This window comes from Microtus oregoni, unplaced genomic scaffold (genome assembly GCF_018167655.1).
Source record: "Microtus oregoni isolate MIOR12 unplaced genomic scaffold, Mior012 000019F_ref0000042, whole genome shotgun sequence".
NCBI classification, from domain to species: domain Eukaryota; kingdom Metazoa; phylum Chordata; class Mammalia; order Rodentia; family Cricetidae; genus Microtus; species Microtus oregoni.
In genome coordinates this window covers 4256445-4274837 of record NW_024543078.1, presented here as the reverse complement: position 1 = coordinate 4274837, position 18393 = coordinate 4256445, and the positions used below count along the sequence as shown (strand labels likewise).

The window sequence follows — 18393 nt, the reverse complement described above, 5'->3', positions numbered from 1 at the left end:
CGTGACCGGTCCAGACCACGTGTCCGCCTCGGTCTGTCAGACTGACTTCCGGCCTTCGTTACGCCTCCGAGGTCAGATTTTCCAACAACCCGGTTGTGCCCGCCTCCGTGTGACATCACTTCCGTCTCGCACCCCAGCCGGCACTCAGGCGCACGCGCAGAACGCGATCGCGGAGCAATGGGTTCCTCCTGCGCAGGCGTCATGGGCCTGAGGGCGGGGCCTGGCCGCGCCACGGTGCGCAGGCGCAGCCGACGGTGGGTCGGGGCTTCGGTCGACTGAGAGGTGAGTCGGGGGTCTCCGCCGCGCCCCGGGGCCGTGGGGGTCCGTGTCTCGGGATGCGCAGCGCTCGGGAGATCCTAAGACAAAGGGGGTTCGGGCTTCGAACTTCTGCGCCCCGCCGGTCACGTGAGCGGGCGGCAGTGGAGAAACTGAGTCAGGCGGCGTCCACCGTAGCTCTTTCTCAGGAAGAGGCCGGCGTTTAGGTGTGGGGGCCACCTCAGCATCCTCGGGGTTCCCTCGGGGCCAGGATGTCATCCCAGCTTCGCCGCTCGCCACGCTGGTGACCTTGCTCAGCCTCAGTTTCCCCTCGTAGACAGCGGACGCCGTCACTGCTGTTGGCGCTCGCCGAGGTGGGTGAGGGTGGGGGGCGTGCCTGCCGGGCTTGCGCGCTCTGAGCTGCGGTAAGGCAGTGCTGCTGCCACACTTGCCTTCGCGTCAGCGCTGTGGAGGCTGAGGCAGGAGGATCGGCGTGAGTTCCTGCCAGCCAGGACTATATACTTTCACTCAAAGACACGGAAACGACAACCAAAAACCGTCGCGCTGAAGACTAGTACAGCTGCTTGCTCCAAAACCTGTGATCCGGTATTGCATTTGAGGGAGTGAGGCAGTTGGATCACTGCGAGTTCAGGTCCAGCCTGGGCTACCTAGAGACTTTCAGGGCCCAGCCTGGACTACGCAAGAAGTTATGTGGACCACAATGTGAGACCAGCTCAGTTTGTTGGGCGTGTTTATGTATCCCTGGCTGTCCTCGACCTCAGTGAGTGGACAAGGCTGGCCTCGGATTCCCACCTCTGCCCGGGATTAAAGTGTACCGCCACACCCGGCATCATAATTCATTTTGAAAAGGATGTTAACGTAGCCAGTAGTTTAGGTGTAAACAGGGTTTGCTGGCTGTCTTCCCAGCTTGTGGGAGGCTGAGGCAGGGGGATGGGAGTGATACTCAAAGCCAGCTTGGGCTATGTAGTGAGTTCCTCCTCTCTCAGAAACCAGACGGGGCAGCCCACACCTTTGCCTTTATTCCCAGTATTCGGGAGGCAGAGGCAGGTGGATCTCTGAGTCTGAGGCCAGGCTGGGCTACACTGAGAGACTGTGCCTTGGAAAACCATTCCAAACCAAACAAGAAAATGAAATGGCAGCAGCAACAGCGAAACCAAAACAAGTCCCTGAAATGGTTGTAAATGTCCTTGTCTGTCACTTGCAGGGGCCTGCCGACCCATTGGCCTTCACGGGTCCCCATCGGGTAATCCGCTTTGCTCAGTTCCTGTCTGTGGTTATTTGTTTGAGCGATCTTTCCTCTCCCTGGCCACTCTTGTCCCCAAGAACCCTCGGCAGTGTCTGGGGACTCTTGTGATTGCTGCTACCGCAGGGTCTGACCTCTGCACTGAGGAGAGGTCAGGCACCTTGTACAGATGAACGATGCTCCTGCTGGGCTGGGGAAACAGCTCTGTGAGTGATGTGCTCTGAGTTCGAGTCCCTACACCCCCATGTAAAAAGCCACAAGTGATGATAATCTTGTCCTCTTGGTCCAGGAGGCCAGAGACGGGCAGATTCCCTGGGCCCTCTTGCCTGTCTTTCAGTCCTGTGTTCCAGGCTAGCCTTGAATTCACAGAGATCCTCCTGCCTCTGTCTCCCAAGTGCTGGGATTAAAGGTGAGCACCATCACCGCCCAGTTAGACGCTGTTTCTAAAGAACGAGGTGGTAGCTGGAGGAATTACACGCTAGGTTGATGGTGTATGAACACATGCTCACACACATGCATGCATGAGCATGCTAATGATGAAGCATGCCTATGATTCCAGCTCTCAGGAGGCAGACACTGGAGGATTGCCTTAAATTTGAGGCCAGCCTGGCTACATAGTTAGCGCTAGTGTTAAAACCCTAGTCCGGTTTCTCCTCACCACTGAGGCCTCTGCGCAGATTACGTGGGTCCCAAGATTGTGTGTGCACTCAGTTTTGCAAGGTAAAGGATTTCCCACTGGACTCTGTATCCTGGACCGGCTCCATTAGCTGAGCTGTGTTCAAGCCCTTCTTGTAGTTCTGTTTTGAAACGGGGTTTCCCTCACCCCAGGCGCCTCACCAGACCCGAGAAGTTGCCACACTGACCTTTGGCTTGTGGACTTGTTGGGGCAGGGAGGACTTTAGCCCAGGCTAGCTTTCTATTCTGGCAGTGTCCTGCAGCCTGCTATATGCTGGGTGACAGACAGCTTGAGTTGAGGCCTGGCTGGAGTTGGAGGACAAGCCTTGCCTGTCCAGAGTGTTCCCAGGGATCCTGTCGTGCACACTGTGCGTGTAAGTTAGCTCGTGAAAGTTCTGACCCTGCCAAGGTCTTTTTTTTTTAAATATTTATTTATTTATTATGTATACAATATTCTGTCTGTGTGTATGCCATTACAGATGGTTGTGAGCCACCATGTGGTTGCCAGGAATTGAACTCAGGACCTTTGGAAGAGCAGGCAATGCTCTTAACCTCTGAGCCATCTTTCCAGCCCCCCCTTTTTTTTTTTTTTTTTTTTTTGGCTTTTCAAGACAGGGTTTCTCTGTGGTTTTGGAGCCTGTCCTGGAACTAGCTCTTGTAGACCAGGCTGGTCTCGAACTCACAGAGATCCGCCTGCCTCTGCCTCCCAAGTGCTGGGATAAAAGGCGTGCGCCACCACCGCCCGGCCCTGCCAATGTCTTGAGCCAAGCATTTATCATGGTGCTTCCCACTCACATCACAAACCCGCCACCCTGCCAGAGTCCTGCTCTGTGTTTCTTGGTCCTCATGTGGGAGTCAGCTCTACATTTTCATATTTTTATATTTGAAACAGGAGTTCAGATAGCCCAGGCTGCCCTCAGACTGTGTAGGAGAATGTCCTGATCCTGGTCTTCCTGCCTCCACCTCCCAAGTGCTGGGGGGATGGGAGTGTGCCACATGCTCTACTCTGTTTATTGTTTTTCATTGTTTTAAAGATTGGTTTTTAATTGTGTACACATTTGTGTGTGCACATGCATGCAGTGCCCATGGAGGCCAGAAGAGGGCATCAGATCATCCGTAGCTGGGGTTCAGGCCCTTGTGAGTGGCTTATCTGGGTGCTGAGAACTGACCTTCCGTAACACTGCTCCTATGCAGTGTTGTCCCTGCCACCTGCATTGTTCTTTGAGGATGGAGCCCAGCTGGCTTTGAACTTATAGCAGCCTCCTGCAATCTTGCGCATGCTGGGATCACAACCCTGGCTCTGTTATGTTTCTTTTTCTTTTTTAAAAGCTTTATTTATTATGTATACAACATTTTGCCTCCATGTATGCCTGCACACCAGAAGGGGTCACCAGATCTCATTACAGATGGTTGTGAGCCACCATGGGGTTGCTGGGAATTGGAGTCAGGACCTCTGGAAGAGCAGCCAGTGCTCTTAACCTCTGAGCCATCTCTCCAGCCCCTCTGTTAGGTTTCTATAAGAAAACCAATAGCCGTAGAAGGGGGACTGGATTGCATGGCTTGGAGATAGGCCCTCCCTCTCAGGTTGCCACCTTGTGTGGATGGCACCTGGAGCTTCGGCCCAGAAGACAACTGACAACTGTCCAGAGTGCTCTGGGGTGCACAGCCCAAGATGAGGTCCGAGGCTACCTCAGGTTTGGGGTGGGGGTAGAACTTGTAGGTGCAGACCTATGGGGCAGGGGCTGCCCTTGAGTTTTGGGAAGTTTGGGATGCACAGCAGCTGTGCTCGCAGGGCCTGCCTGACGCCTAGACAGTGCTCGTGTGCTACGACGTCTGCTTGCTTTGCAGGTGAGCACGGCTGTGCTTCTCGGAGCTGCTGTGGGTAGTGAGGTTGGGCAGGGCCTGTGTAGGGCTCAGAGGTGACACCCTTCATTTTGTCCTGGACAGGAGCGTAGGTAAGGGGGGGACACTAGTGAGCTCTGCTATGCTGGGTGTGGGTTTAGTTCATTTGAGACGGTCTTACTGGCTGGTCTGGAACTTGCCGTATGGATGAGGCTAACTGCAAGGCTTTGCCATCTTCTTTCCTTGAAGCAGGGTACCCCGACCGTGGGGTTAGCTTGGTGGCCAGCAAGACCCAGCCATCCTCCTGTCTCCACTCATGCCCAGGCACCAGGTAACCCACACATATGACCACAACCAGCCATTAGGTGGGTGCCGGGGATCTGAACTCAGGTCCTTCCACTTGTTCAGCCACCTACTCAGCCACCCTAGGTTTGGGTTTGGTTCTGAGATGAAGGGGTGAGCGGGCACAGCGATGTGCACGGGTGTGTTGGTCCTGGGCGAGCTGGGTCTGGTGCTGCACATTCATAGTGTTGTTGCTGTTGGGGAGAGTGGTGTGGAGATGGCACTTAGAGCACCCTAGGACTACTTCCTGGATGGTGGGCAGCTATACTCAACGTTCACTGTTCCAGAGAAATGGGCCTTTGAGAGCCTTGTCCTCCAGCCAGAACCCCCCAACCTTCCACGCCTGGGACGTCCCGCAGAGGAAGGCCAATGGCTGTGGGGAGGGAATTAGTGGTCTAAAGCAACCTTGACTCTGAGCTGGGTGGGGTGGGGGCTTGTTTGTCAGGACTGGTGCTGAGTGACAAGAATATTCAACATTCCAGGCAGCCATCATTGAGGGACTAAGGCAGACACTGCTGCTCCTCTTGGTGACAGGTCCATGTTGTCACAGAGCTGTCTTCTAATCCAGTCATCCTGTACTATGGAGACACCTGTTCTTTGTGGGGCCATCCTGGTCTCCACCCACTCCACTCCAGGAGGTCACCCTGGAGCAGGCAGGCTTATGCAGAGGCCACATGCCACGTCTTCCTCAGTGACTTCTGCAACCCTGCCAGTGGACTCCAGAGATCCCCGTCCCACCCCAGCCCTGCAGTACAGTGCGTTACCATGCTCAGCTTTTCACATGGACGTTGGGAATTTGAACTCGGGTCCTCACGTTTGCAGAGCAGCAGACACTGCACTCATGGTGCCATCTCCCAGCTGTAGTTTACAATTCTGGGCACGTGTGGGCGCTGTGGAGGAGACAGCTCAGGAGTCCGGCCTCTCTTTCCTCCGTGTGGGCCCAGAGATGGAACTTAGTTTACCAGCTTGGTGACAAACTCCGCTACTAAGCCAGTTTGCTGACCCCTGGTCCTGTTTTATTCATTTGTTTGTTTTGTGTTTGTATTTCTTGTTTTTTTTTAAAGGCAGACTTTCCCTGGGTAGCCTGGCTGTCCTGGAACTCGCTCTGTAGGCCAGGCTGGCCTTGAACTCTCTCTGCCTCCCGAGTCTGGGGTTAAAAGCTTGCTTCACCCCTTCACTTAACTATTGAGTCAGAGTCTCTCGACAGAGCCCAGGCCAGCATGGAATGTGCTGTCCTCAGACCTCAGCTCCAGAGTGCTAGGATGGGAAGTGGCTTTCCTGTGCCTGACAGGCAGGCATGGAGTGGGTGTGTGGATTCCAGGCTCCCCTTGGGACAAGCCAGAGGTCCTGCTCGGCCTTAGCTTTCTGCTATGCGCAGCCTACCGCTGTCATTTGGTTCCTGGTTTGTGTCCCTAGTGGCCCATTTGTCCTTAGAGTCAGAGCCTAAGCCTATGTCTGAGCCGGCTGTGTTAAACACAGCGACCTCTCTCCCCTGGTGCTGGTAAGAGGAGAAAGGGTCCTTTTCAGGTGAGGGGACGTCCCAGAGCCTGGATGGCTTCTTCTGAGTCGGGGCGACTATTGCCACCTCTGTCTTCACACATCTTCATCATGTTCGTGTTTTGTGACTAGGGCTCCAGGCTTTGTATATGCTAGGCAAGAGCTTGGAGCTGAGCAGAACCCCTGCGGAGTTTAAAGGTGTGTGTGTCCCCATCCATCCCTCCAGCAGAGGGGATCAGATCATCTCCCCAGCCCCCATATTTATTTAGTTATCTTGAAACAGAGACTCCTTGTTGGCTATGGCTGGCCTCTGCCTCCTCAGTGCTGGGAATAATAGCATGAGCCATGACTTTCAATCCCTGACCTCTGGTCTACTCAGACTGACCTTGAACACGTCATTCTCCTGCCTCAGCCACAGGGGTACCAGGATCACAGGCTTGTGATCTCTGCCCTAAATCTTTCCCTGAATCAGGACCCACTTTGGCCTCACTTTAACCTGGTCACCTCTACAAAGACCCTGTCTTCAAAGGCAGTCAGTCATACTTGGGCTCCTCTGTGTAGAGGTGAAGGGGAAAGTGTATCTGCTTGTGGGTTCTGTGGCTTGGGTGCCAGCCTGGGAGCAGGCCCCCCACCATGCTGTTTTCACGTCTCAGTCTTCAATCCAGATTGACCCTGCCCCTTTCAGATCATGGTCTGAGGCTGCCTTCTAGAATGTTCATGGCAAAGTGCCAATCACTGTGGTGTAGCCAGCATGTGTGTCCTCAGGCCGGGGTGTCTGTGTCCAGCAGGCATGTGTGGAGTGCCTGGCCAGTGGCCAGCACCCACCACTGCTAAGAGCACCCCCTGTGTCGGGTGTCAGGATGAAGGTCATGGCAGAAGGGACCAGTGTATGCTGGGGAAGGGAAGGTTGGCCAGCCCTGCCCTTGTGGTCGTAGTGAGTGGAGAAGAGAGATGGCATAGAAAGTCCATGGGTGCCAGTCAGGCATGGCCAGCAGTGGCTTCTCAGGCAGGAGCTGCCCAGCCTGTTGAGACGGGCAGGCACAGGGCTCCTAGGCACAAGGGACACCTTGTGAGCCTGCAGAGGGATGTGTCCTACACTGCCTCCTCCATTCCAGGATCTGGGTCCTCCCTTCTTACGCACCACCAGGCCTGCTGGTGCCACTTTCAGTGACACAGGAGGAAACTGAGGCTCGGGATACTGAGCTGGTCCCTGGGGGTCTCACAGTGCTATCAGTCTGGGTCTGTGTAGAGGGATCGTGACATTGGGACAAGTGTGGGCCCTGCTCTGGCCGAGGACTGTCCTGGTAGTGCAGTGGCTGTGAGGTTTCTGTCTACCCCACTTGACAGATGCAGGAACCAGCTCATTGGCTTTGAGAGTCACATGGCCTTTCCATTACTTGCAGGGCTATCATGTGATCACACGCCAAGTGCCAGACTCTAGCCAGCTTCTGTCCTGGACAGAACTTTGATGAACTTTGATGGCAGAGCCTCATGCCCCAGCTATCTTCCTTCCTGCCCTCCTCACCTCTGGGCTGCTGTTGCCCTGGTCTCTCTGCTTGTAGCCCTGTCATGTGGTGTCTGCTGTGGTGCCACACCCTCTTTGAGGGTTTCTGTCAGTGCTACCAGTGCTCGGGGCTCCCTACAGAGACGTGACCTCAATACCCTACCCCAGGGGACTGAGCTCATTACTGCCTCCAAAGATTCCCTGGGCTGAAGTAGCCCCAAGGTGGTCAGGAATGCCCCATCCCGTGGTCCCTCTGGTGTTCAGAGATGTCCTGGTGTCACTGTGCAGTGTCACCATGTGTCTTGGGGACTGGGACGGGTAAGCTGAAGCACCTGCCAAGCTCTGGGTGTGTATGGGTGGTCAAGGAACTAGACACCTCACCCTGGGTCCCAGAAAACAGCTGTGCTCACCTGACCCCAGGAGGGGCTGTGAAAAGAGTGCTCAGAGATGACACTTGCCCTGGGCTTGCTCTCCATCCATCCCCAGCACTGTATCCTGTGAGACAGTTGTTTCTGTGTGGCAGATAGGTCTGTGGCTCCATGCCATGGTGTCACCAACTGTGACTAGGACTGGCTGGTGATCTCGAGCAGCTCTGGTAGTGGTCGGCTGCCAGGTCTCCACCACCAGTCCCACATCCTACACTTTGACTGTCCCCACAGGTCTGAGCAGGCAGCGTCACCTCAATAGCCTCAAGATGGACAACAGGAAGCGCCTGGCGTATGCCATCATCCAGTTCCTGCATGGCCAGCTGCGGCATGGCGGGCTCTCGCCTGATGCCCAGGAGAGCCTAGAGGGTAGGTGTGGCTGATGCCCTGCCAGCCTCTGTCCAGAGCCACAATACCCCCACCTGTCAACCACAGAAGCGGGAGGTAGCCAGCAAGCATACACGGCCTGGGCATCTGTTCCCTTCCATGGCTCATGAGGGGAGTGGCAGGTGCCCAGCACCCCACTGGTGCCCAGGGTTCCCTTTGCTGTTCCTTGTGACTGTGCCCTAATCATCTCCCTGCTGGCAGCCAAGGTTCAGCCCCTAGTATGGCTGTCCTTACTGTGCCTCCCAGATGCCAGCATCCAGCATCCTTCCCTCTGCTTCCCCGGTACCATATGTCTTGTAGAGGACAGTGGTTCCGGGCAGTTTCCGTGGCTGCTGGGCTCCTGTGTGGACCTCCTCGCCTTCCTCATTGTGTGGCACTGTTCCTGGGGAGATGTGACCAATGTTTGTCCACTTGAGACAGGGAGTGATAAGCCAAATACAGACACCACCATAGCCCAGCTTGTAAGCCAGTGAGGTCACTTACAGAAGAGAAATGACTCAGACAGCTGTGTCACCAGAGCTCACCCCAGCATGAGTGACAGCTCCCCAGTTGTGGTCCGGAGTGTCCTTTCCTGAGGAGCCCAGCCTGCTGCACCGGTCTGCTCCACAGCAGGGGTCCCACCCTGGGGAGACACGCACTGTTCCCAGAGGGCCTGCCGGGGATGGTCAGGCCAAGCCTTAGCACTGGGACCCCACAGAGGACGTGAGGTCTCCCACCTCAGGCCTCCGTGTGTGCCTCCTGCTGTCAGGCGAGCATGTCTGAGGCCGACTGAAGGTTACTGAGAAGATAGGTATAGGTGGTTGGGGTTTTTGGATACATGTTTGAAGACATGTGAGTGCTGGGCAGGGGCTCAGTGGGTAGAACATGCAACCTAGCTTGTCTGAAGTCCCGGGTTCAAACCAGGTGTGCTGGTGCACATCTGTTACCAGAACTCGGTGTGGGGCTGGAAGCGAGAGGGCAGCCTGAACTAACTACCTGTAGGCCCCGGCCCATGCCTGGTAGCCCTACACTCCAGGGGCCAGCTCATCTACCCTCCCATACAGTTGCCATCCAGTGTCTGGAGACAGCCTTTGGGGTGACAATGGAGGACAGTGACCTAGCTCTCCCCCAGACCCTGCCAGAGATATTTGAAGCAGCTGCTGCCAGCAAGGTGAGCCCGGGCTTCCCCTGATGGCAGTGTGTGGGCATTTGGTACTTTACCCAGGTCAAGGGCAGGTTTAGTTAGACACAGTGGGATTGTTTTCCCCCTAGCAGGAGATGCCACAGAACCCGAGGGACCCTGACAGGACACCACCCTCTGAGGAGGACTCCGCTGAGGCAGAGCGCCTCAAAACTGAAGGTAAGAGAGACAGATATGTCATGGGAGCCTCTGCAAGGTGCCGGAGGGAGCGGTCAGTGGGAGGGGCAGGGGCACGGGCATGTTAAAAGTGCCTGTGTGGGCTGGAGGGACGGTGCAGCATTCAGGTTCGCACTGTCCTTGCAGGGGCCTAGGTCAGTTCTCAGTGCCTTTGTCAAGCAGCTAGCTCGTGCTGGCTCTGTGCGCAGCTCTGGGGATCCATTAGCCTCTGTGGGCACTGCACCCGCATGCCCTTACACACAAATAATTCGGAATAAAATATGTATTTATCCTGGCATTCAAGAGGCATATCATCTTTGAATTCAAAATTAGCTCAGTCCCCATGGTGCGTTCCAGGCCAGCCAGGATTCCATTGCAAAACTCTCAAAAACAAAACTTAAGTTTTTTGTTTTTTGTTGTTTTTTTTTTTTTTTTTTCAAGACAAGGTTTCTCTGTAGCTTTGGTGCCTGTCCTGGAACTAGCTCTTGTAGACCAGGCTGGCCTCGAACTCCCAGAAATCCACCTGCCTCTGCCTCCCGAGTGCAAAACTTAAGTTTTTTTAAAGATTTTTTTTATTATGTATACATATACAATGTTCTGCCTGCATATCTGCCTGCAGGCTAGGAGGGGGCACCATATTTCATTATATGATGGCTGTGAGCCACCATGTGGTTGCTGGGAATTGAACTCAGGACCTCTGGAAGAACAGCCTGTGCTCTGACTGCTGAGCCATCTCTCCAGCCCTTTTTAATGTATTATAATAATAAAATGGGCGGTATGGAGCATGCCTTTACTCCCAGCACTCAGGAAGTGGTGTGGGGGGGGGGATAAAACTTAATGATCTGCGTGAACCATGGCTTTGAGGAAAAGCTCAGGTAGACCACAGGCCCTATAGGCAACCATCTGTGGCTCCTAGGAGGTGACTGGCCCTACCTGTCTTTGGTTCTGTGTGAGATGCACTTGGCTGGAACACGAGCCTGTGCAGGCTGCATTCTTGTCAAGTGGGCCTGCCATGTACCCAGCACTGCCTCTGTCTGGAGCAGTGGGCAGAGCCTCCGCCCAGCTTGTGTGAAGCAGGCTTCTACCCCCAGCACCGCATTTCCCAGGCATGGTGCCACACCTCTCGTTCCAGCACTGGGGTAGAGGAAGGAGGGCCAGGAGTTGCCTATGTTGTAAGTTTGAGGCCAGCCTGGGATACGTGACCCTTTATCTGAAAAGAAGTCCCAGTGTCACCTGGGCGTCGGCTCTCCCTTTTGGAATATTAGCCCAGAGGAGCTAGGGGTTGATGGCAGCATGGGCTAGCCTGTGGCAGTGTGGGTCAGCCTGCAGCAGCAAGGGCCAGCCTATGTTCCTCTCTCGCTCCGCAGGTAACGAGCAGATGAAGCTGGAGAACTTTGAGGCAGCCGTGCACCTCTATGGCAAAGCCATTGATCTCAACCCTTCCAATGCCGTCTACTTCTGTAACAGGTGCTGGTCTGGCCAGGGGCATGGTTGCAGCTGTGGGGGACCTGGGAGGTGTGGACTGTGCTGAACTATGGCTCCGAGTGAAGAGCGAGGGTCAGGTGTTCTCCCAGGGTGTGGGAAGAGTCCGCACTGGTGTCTTTTGAGATGGTATGATTCTCACCTAGGACCCTGAGCTGGGTAAGCGCAGCCCTGCACCAGACAGCTGGAGACTCAGATAGCCCACCCTATTATTTATTGTCCTTTTTATTTTGGCTTTTCATTATGTGGTGCAGAGTCACACATAGCCGTGTGTCCCTGTCAAGGTCTGTGGTAGGCTCTGGAGCCTCTGTGGCCCCAGTGGAGTGGGGTATCATGCCCACCCACCTTCCTGCCACAGACCAGCACCTAGAGAGGCCTCTGTCCTCTGTGAGGAGGGCCAGAGTGTCTGCTTACTGACCCCTCTCTCCAGAGCTGCAGCCTACAGCAAGCTGGGGAACTACGTGGGGGCCGTGCAGGACTGCGAACGTGCTATCGGCATCGACCCAGGCTACAGCAAAGCCTATGGCCGCATGGGGTAAGTGCAGCTGGTGCTGCGGTGTGTGCCACAGGGTCAGGACCACGTTCCTCGAGCAGCTGCAGCACGGGGAGACTGGATACCTGTGCCGTGTGCTCATTGCCAAGGCAGGTGCCTGGGAGCACCTGTCCTTGTGTGCGGTGCAGCCAGGCAGGCCTTCCTGCAGTGAACAACATGTATGTCGCCATCCCTCTTTTTGTTTTTCTTTTTTCTTTTTAAAGATTGATTTATTTTATTTATTGTGTATACAGGGTTCTGTCCACATATCTGCCTGCAGGCCAGAAGAGGGCACCAGATCTCATTCAGATGGTTGTGAGCCACCATGTGGTTGCTGGGAATACAATTCAGGACCTCTGGAAGAGCAGTCAGTGCTCTTACCCTCCGAACCATCTCTCCAGCACTCACCGCCCCTCCCTCTTTTTAATATCAATTTATTTTATTTTATTTTATTTTTTTTTGAGACAGAGTTTCTCTGTTCTCTGTATAGCCTTGGCTGTCCTGAAATCTGCTCTGTAGACCAGACTGGCCTCAAGCTCTTAGATATCCTCCTGCCTCTTCCTAGTGCTGGGATTAAATGTGTGCCATCACTGACCCATCCCTTTGTTCTTTTGGGAGACCAGCCTCAGGCTCTCCAGGTATCCTCAGTAGCATTCTTAGATGTAGGCTAGGGCTTTTTAGAGCCTGTCCTGGAACTCACTCTGTAGACCAGGCTGGCCTCGAACTCACAGAGATCCGCCTACCCCAGCCTCCTGAGTGCTGGACATGTGTCACCTCAGTCTCCCCAGATGAGGAGTACCCTCCGTGGAGCCCTGGTGCCACGGAGACAGGAAAGGGTTGGTGCTGAGTCTCCTTGGCCTGCTGAGCTCTCCTGACCTGCTTGTCTCCAGCCTTGCTCTCTCCAGCCTGAACAAACATGCCGAGGCCGTGGCTTACTATAAGAAGGCCCTGGAGCTGGACCCTGAGAATGACACATACAAGTCCAACCTCAAGATCGCGGAGCTGAAGCTGCGGGAGGCGCCGAGTCCCGTGAGCCTATTCTACAAGAGGGGGTGATGGGAGGCCATGCTGGAGCCCCTGCTCTGGGAGGGCTTTCAGGAACATGGGGCAGAGTAGGCCCCGGGGCCATGTAGGTTATAGAGGAGCTGAGGACATGGAGCAGGACCCTCTGTGTGGTCTGTGTGATGGTGACAGGTCTGAAGGTCACAGACAAGGTGGTGGGGTGCAGGCTGTGCAGGGGTTCACAGTGACAGGCAGGCTTGTTGGGGGCTCCTGGCAGGACCCTCCCTGAATGGTGTAGAGCCTCCGAGACCCTGAGGGCTGCGGCCAGTCGTCTTTTCCCCAGAGTGGCTAGGCTGGCTCCAGACACCACTAACTGATGCTTCTCCTTCAGACGGGAGGCGTGGGCAGCCTGGACATTGCCGGTCTGCTGAACAACCCGCACTTCATCACCATGGTAGGTACACAGCTCAGCCTCCACAGACCAGACCAGGGTTCCCGCCCCAAGCCTACCCCTGTGAGGAGGCTGTGGTGCGCTGTGTCTGCACTGTGGGCACTGCAGCCTCAGCCAGCAGGGATTGTTTGCAGTTCTTGCTGAACATGTCACTTCTGGGGTGTCTGGCTCTGTGGGCATGCCGTTTGGAGAAGGGGCTGGGCCTTGCTGCCGTGCCCCCCCCCCCCGCCAGCCATGTGTGGTCTCCGGGCAAACATGGCTGTTTGGGGTTGAGCATGGTTTTCACCTTGGAAGGCTCTTCGTACCTGGGCATGGTGTGTAGGCCTGAGAGCCAAGCACTGGGATGCTGGGACAGGGAGTTCCAGACCCGCTTGTTATGCAGTGACCGGTGTCAAGTCAGAAATCTGTTGGGACTGTCTGTCCTCTGGGGCCACTGTGGCCCCGGCTTGGCCTCCTCCTGATGTGTCTGTCTTTTTCCTCTTCAGGCTTCCAGCTTAATGAACAGTCCCCAGCTGCAGCAGCTGTAAGTGACACTGCCCCTCTGTCCTTCCCTGCTTGGAGCACATGTGTGCGTGACCCAGTGAGGCCAGAAGGGGTCAGATCCCTTGGAACTGGAGTTGGAGTTGGTTGTGAGCTGCCGTGTAGGTGCTGGGAGCAGAACCCAGGACTTTGATGGGAGCAGCCAGTGTTCTAACTGTGAATCATTTCTCCATCCTCTGTTACAATTTTTTTTTAATATGAGAAAGCCAGAGTTGTTGCTTTTGTTTGTTAGTTTGTATTTGTATAAGAGAAATCCAAAGTCTACTTTAGTATTTATGTTTTGAGACAGGGTCCCACTGTGTAGCTCCAGCTAGGCTGGAGCCCTTGGTGTAACCCAAAACAGCCGTGACCTCTGTGCTGAATTAAATGCAGCCTTGCTGTCCTAGAGTTCACGTGTCATCAGGTTGTCACACAGCTGCTGCACTGCTGTCTGCTTAGCCCTTCAGTCCCCCTGGTCCCGTTCTCTCCCCATCTCAGCACCCACAGGTTGACCTCTCGACCCTGTGGGCCAGTTGTGGGCATTTATTTCCCATTATGGCGTTGTGTCTGGGCCTCTGTGTCCGACTCTTAAATGACATAGATCCCTTGGGTCCCCTGGCGCTATGGTGTGGGTCAGAACCTCCTGTTGAGAGCTGTCAGAAGCCATTTGTCCTGACTGCTGTCTGCCATGCAGCTGTGCGTGTAGTGCTGCTGGCTCATTCTCTATAGGGTGTCCGAGGTCTCCTCCAATTCCTGCCAGCTCCCCACATTGTCAGTCATGGCAAACACATGTGGACTCAGCTTACAGCCCGAGAGGAGGGGGCACAACTGTGGGAAGGGCCTGCTCACCCGACGAGTTGTCTGTGGGTCCTGGGACAGAGGCAGGGCTGCACAGGCTATGTGCTTAGTCCTTTCTCCTGCAGGATGTCAGGCATGATCTCCGGCGGCCATAACCCCTTGGGCACCCCGGGCAGCAGTTCATCGCAGAGTGACTTGGCCAGCCTCATCCAGGCGTGAGTGCTGCTGTGGGTCTAGGAGGGGTAGGGAGAGGCTGCGCGGGTGGGAGGGGCAGGCCAGAGAGGGGGCTGTAGGAAGCAGCAGCACAGTTGGTCTCCTGGGCGTCCACAGGGGCCAGCAATTTGCACAGCAGATGCAGCAGCAGAACCCAGAGTTTGTGGAGCAGATCCGGAGCCAGGTGGTGCGCAGCCGGACACCCAGCGCCAGCCACGAGGAGCAGCAGGAGTGACGGTAAAGCCAGTGGTGCTACCTGTGCCGACGGTCGAGCTGTCCTGTCCCTGCTTGTCAGTACCTATAAGAAGTTCCCCATTTGCTGTCTACATGAGAATTAGTGTCTGTGTCCAGAGCTAACCTCGGGTGTTGGTCTTCAGACCTCAGCCTTTGGGGTGTCACTGGCCTGGAGTTTTGTCAGGTTCTCCAGGCTCCCTGTATCTCCAGTTCCCGCGTCACACTGCTGGGTTTGCTGGCTCGTTCCATGCTGCTTGATTATTTATTTGCGTGGCTCTGGAGACTGAACTCAGGTCCTCAGGTGTGAGAGAAGTGAGCACTTCACAGGCTGAGCCGTCCCCCAGCCCTCATGTTTAGTTTTGTATTTTGGTTTTTGGTCTCAAGTTGCCAAAGCTGTCCCCAAACTAGAGACCAAGCAACAGGTGTCTGCCACCACATTCAACTGCTGGTAGTTTCCCTGAAGCCATACTGCACCCGGGTGTCCCCGTCTGGCCTCCTTTGCTGGACCCCTAGTCTGGTCCTGGCTTTCACTGCCCTGGCTTCTGTCCACAGCTCATCTGTGTGGTGATCCCATCGCTCCTCGGCCTCCTGGTGTTTTAGCATTTCCTCCGTCAGGCTGCCCAAGAGAGAGAGACTGGACCTGCATGTTAAGACGGACTCGCCCCCTGTGTTTCTCTTCATTCCCAATCCCCCACTTCCGTTTTTTGTATTCTTTCCGCCCCCATCCCTTCCCGGAAGAGTCAACTGGACAGCCACACACCAGCACCCTCTCCTTCAGCACCGAGGGAAGCTGCTGGGGGTGCAGGGCAGCACGGGAGCCACGGGTGTGTTCTGGGCCCTTGGGTCCCAAGCCATACCCTGCCTGGTTTAAAGGGACTTGAATGGTTGACTCTCAGCCCCCTGGGAAGCGTCCACTGCCAGCCCCAGCCAGGTGCCAGCGTTCTGTGCCCACACTTGGGTTGCAGGTCCCAACAGGTGCCCCTGCCTGACTTATCTCAGTGGCCTGTGCCACACAGGCGAGATCTGTGACTTTTGCCCCACTTGTGGACTGTCCATGTCTCTCCTCTTCATAGCCATCAGCAGTCCTGCTCCATCCTCAGCCCGGATAGAAGACATGGGCATCCTGCCCCGTCTGTGCCCTCCTGTCCTCTATCTCATGGGAATTCAGTGTCTCGGGTTGGTGGGCAGTCTGGGGGTGTTGGCCCCGTGCCATGTGATGAGCCCTGAAACAGCCACCAGAACCATTTTTGTTCAGGGGCAGTCTGTACAGTGAGTGAGGCCATGTAGCTGTCCCCACCCCCCGCTCTCAGCTCCAGGAGCGGGAGGCAAGATCACAGGACAGCTGAACCAGCAGTAGTGTCAGCTGTGTGTGTTGTAGGTAGCCAGTAGGAAGAAGATGGGCCCTGTGGCCAGTGCCGTCCACTTGCAGGCCGCAGCAGTGCCCACCTGGGCACAGAACTCCTGGGTAATAAAGAGACAAGGGTGATACTTGGCCTTCCGTGTCAGCCTGAATCCCATGGACCTGACAACTAACACACCACAGCCTGGAGGGTCAGTCTGTCCCCCTGATAACACACCACAGCCTGGAGGGTCAGTCTGTCCACCTGGCACACAGGAGACATGGCAAGGCCCCTCAGATACTGTACACATGGGAAACGGTTGGTTAGAGTTGGATGCAGGCTACTGGTAGGTCCGTGGGGGTGGGGCCTGCACCCATGGGAAATGGGGTTCCTGCCCTCGGACCTGAAGACCCAGCCTTGGCAGCCAGCTACCCTGTCCCTTCCCTGCTATCAGCTTCACAGGCAACAGGAAACCAAGCCCTGTCAGGGAGGCAGGTGGAGGCCGGCACCCAGCAAGCTCTTGGCTATGGAGGCACAGGCCTTTAGGACCAATCTCTGTGTGTTTCTGAGTGACTGCAGAGAATGGCCTTAGCCTGTTCTGTAGTCTTCAGGGTGAGTAACCCCAGGGCCTGACTGTATGGTCCCCAGTGTTGGTGATCATCTGCCTTGGAGGCCATGCTTTTGGGGTGCAGTGCTTAGTATTGGAGAGAGACTTGCAGGTGACGACAGACACCTACTTCTACCTGTCTGCATGTTACCAAGACAGCCGTTCTCGTGTTGTCAGAGCCAGCAACTGTGAGAACTTCATGGTGGCGATCCCGGCACTCGGGAGGCAGAGGTCTCTGAGAGTTGGAGACCAGCCTCATCTACAGAGCGAGTTCCAGGACAGCCAGGGTCACACAAAAACCCTGAGTAGGAAATTTCAAAAAAGGGTGGGGGGTTCTTTGGTGTGTCCATGCCACAACATGCATGTGATGTCAGTCAGGTGTCTCCTATCATGTGGCACTCAGTGATGGAACTAGACTCTTCAAATTCGGGGGTATGTGCCCTTACCAGGCCAGCCATCATGGCTGGCCCATCTTTAAGGACACTGATTCACCTATATAAAGATCCTCATTTTTGATGGGGGGGGGGAGTGGAGTAGAATATGCTCAGAAACAAGCTGTGTGCCCTTGGGTGAAGGTCATGGCACCGCTTTTAATCCCAGCACTCAGGAGGCAGAGGCAGGTTTGGAGCCAGCCTGGGCTACAGAGTGAGTTCCAGGACAGCCAGGGATAATAAACAAACGCTGTTTCAGAAAAAGTGTGTAGCCAGGAAGCAGCCATGCCATTCTATTTAGCATCTTGTCTCTTGGAAGAATGGTACACAGAATTTCAAGATCACACCCTGGCTCAGCCTTGCCTTATGGAAAACGTGACTCGATGTCCTTGGGTGGTTTCTTCACTATGTGCACGCTCTCCATTATAGCCCATGGCACCCTTGAAGTCAGCAACCCACAAGAGGGCTAAATAATGGGGTAGGGACTCTCAAGCCTGTTATCCTGGCCCTTGAGAAGGCAGGAGAATCAGTTCAAGGCCAGCTATAGCTAGGTAGTAAGGCGTGGGTAGTATGGGTTTGCACAGCCATAGCTTCTGCTTGTACTTTGTGCCTGTGCTGACATGATGACACTTTGGGGCTCAAGTCGTGTGTGTGGACACATGACTACTTGACACTGAGTGTCCTTTCCTGGCCTAGAGTTGGTGTGGTCCAGGGACACTGCAGGGCCCAGACACCCCACAGAGAATAACTTGAGCCTGTGCTAACCTGGCCCATCCCTAGCATGTTATACACCAGCGCTGGGTTTGGTTTGGTTATTTTGAGACAGGATTTCTCTATGTAGACCAGGCTGGCATAAAACAGATCTGCCTCCCAAGTGCTGGGAATAAAGGCGTGTACCATCACTGCTCAGCAATGTTTTTGGCTTTCAATGTCAGGGCAGGAAATGGTTCAGTGCTTAAGCGCATTGGCTGTTCTAGAGGACCAACGTTCTGTTCCTAGCACCCACTCAGCGGCTCACAACTGTAACTCCAGTTCCAGAGGATGTGATGTCCCATTCTGGCCTCCTACAGCACTGCACATGGTGCATAGACACACATGCCGGCAAAAAGTAATAAACTGAGTCCCAGCCCAGGGGACGCAGAGGCAGGAGGATCTCTGAGTTCAAGGACAGCCTGGTCTACAGAGTGAATTACAGGGAAGCCAGGGCTACACACAGAGAGAAAAGGGAAAATGACCAGAGGTTGTGTAGATTTCCCT

The 18393-nt window shown here is 55.1% G+C and overlaps 1 protein-coding gene across 2 annotated transcripts; it reads left to right on the top strand.

The window, feature by feature from the left end:
• The first annotated feature begins 218 nt into the window (after positions 1 to 218).
• Positions 219 to 16250, top strand: Sgta (small glutamine rich tetratricopeptide repeat co-chaperone alpha). Of its 2 annotated transcripts, none has more exons than XM_041669134.1 (12): positions 219 to 282; positions 8039 to 8173; positions 9235 to 9341; positions 9446 to 9530; positions 10895 to 10994; positions 11440 to 11544; positions 12432 to 12570; positions 12935 to 12997; positions 13480 to 13517; positions 14437 to 14526; positions 14642 to 14761; positions 15311 to 16250. In XM_041669134.1, the coding sequence occupies exons 2-11, from the start codon at positions 8074 to 8076 to the stop codon at positions 14757 to 14759; spliced, it is 945 nt and encodes a 314-aa protein (XP_041525068.1). In that variant the 5' UTR covers positions 219 to 282; positions 8039 to 8073; the 3' UTR covers positions 14760 to 14761; positions 15311 to 16250. The 2 variants fall into 2 exon arrangements, with proteins under 2 accessions (XP_041525068.1, XP_041525067.1); XM_041669133.1 differs by having other exon boundaries at positions 9443 to 9530.
• The last annotated feature ends 2143 nt before the right edge of the window (positions 16251 to 18393 follow it).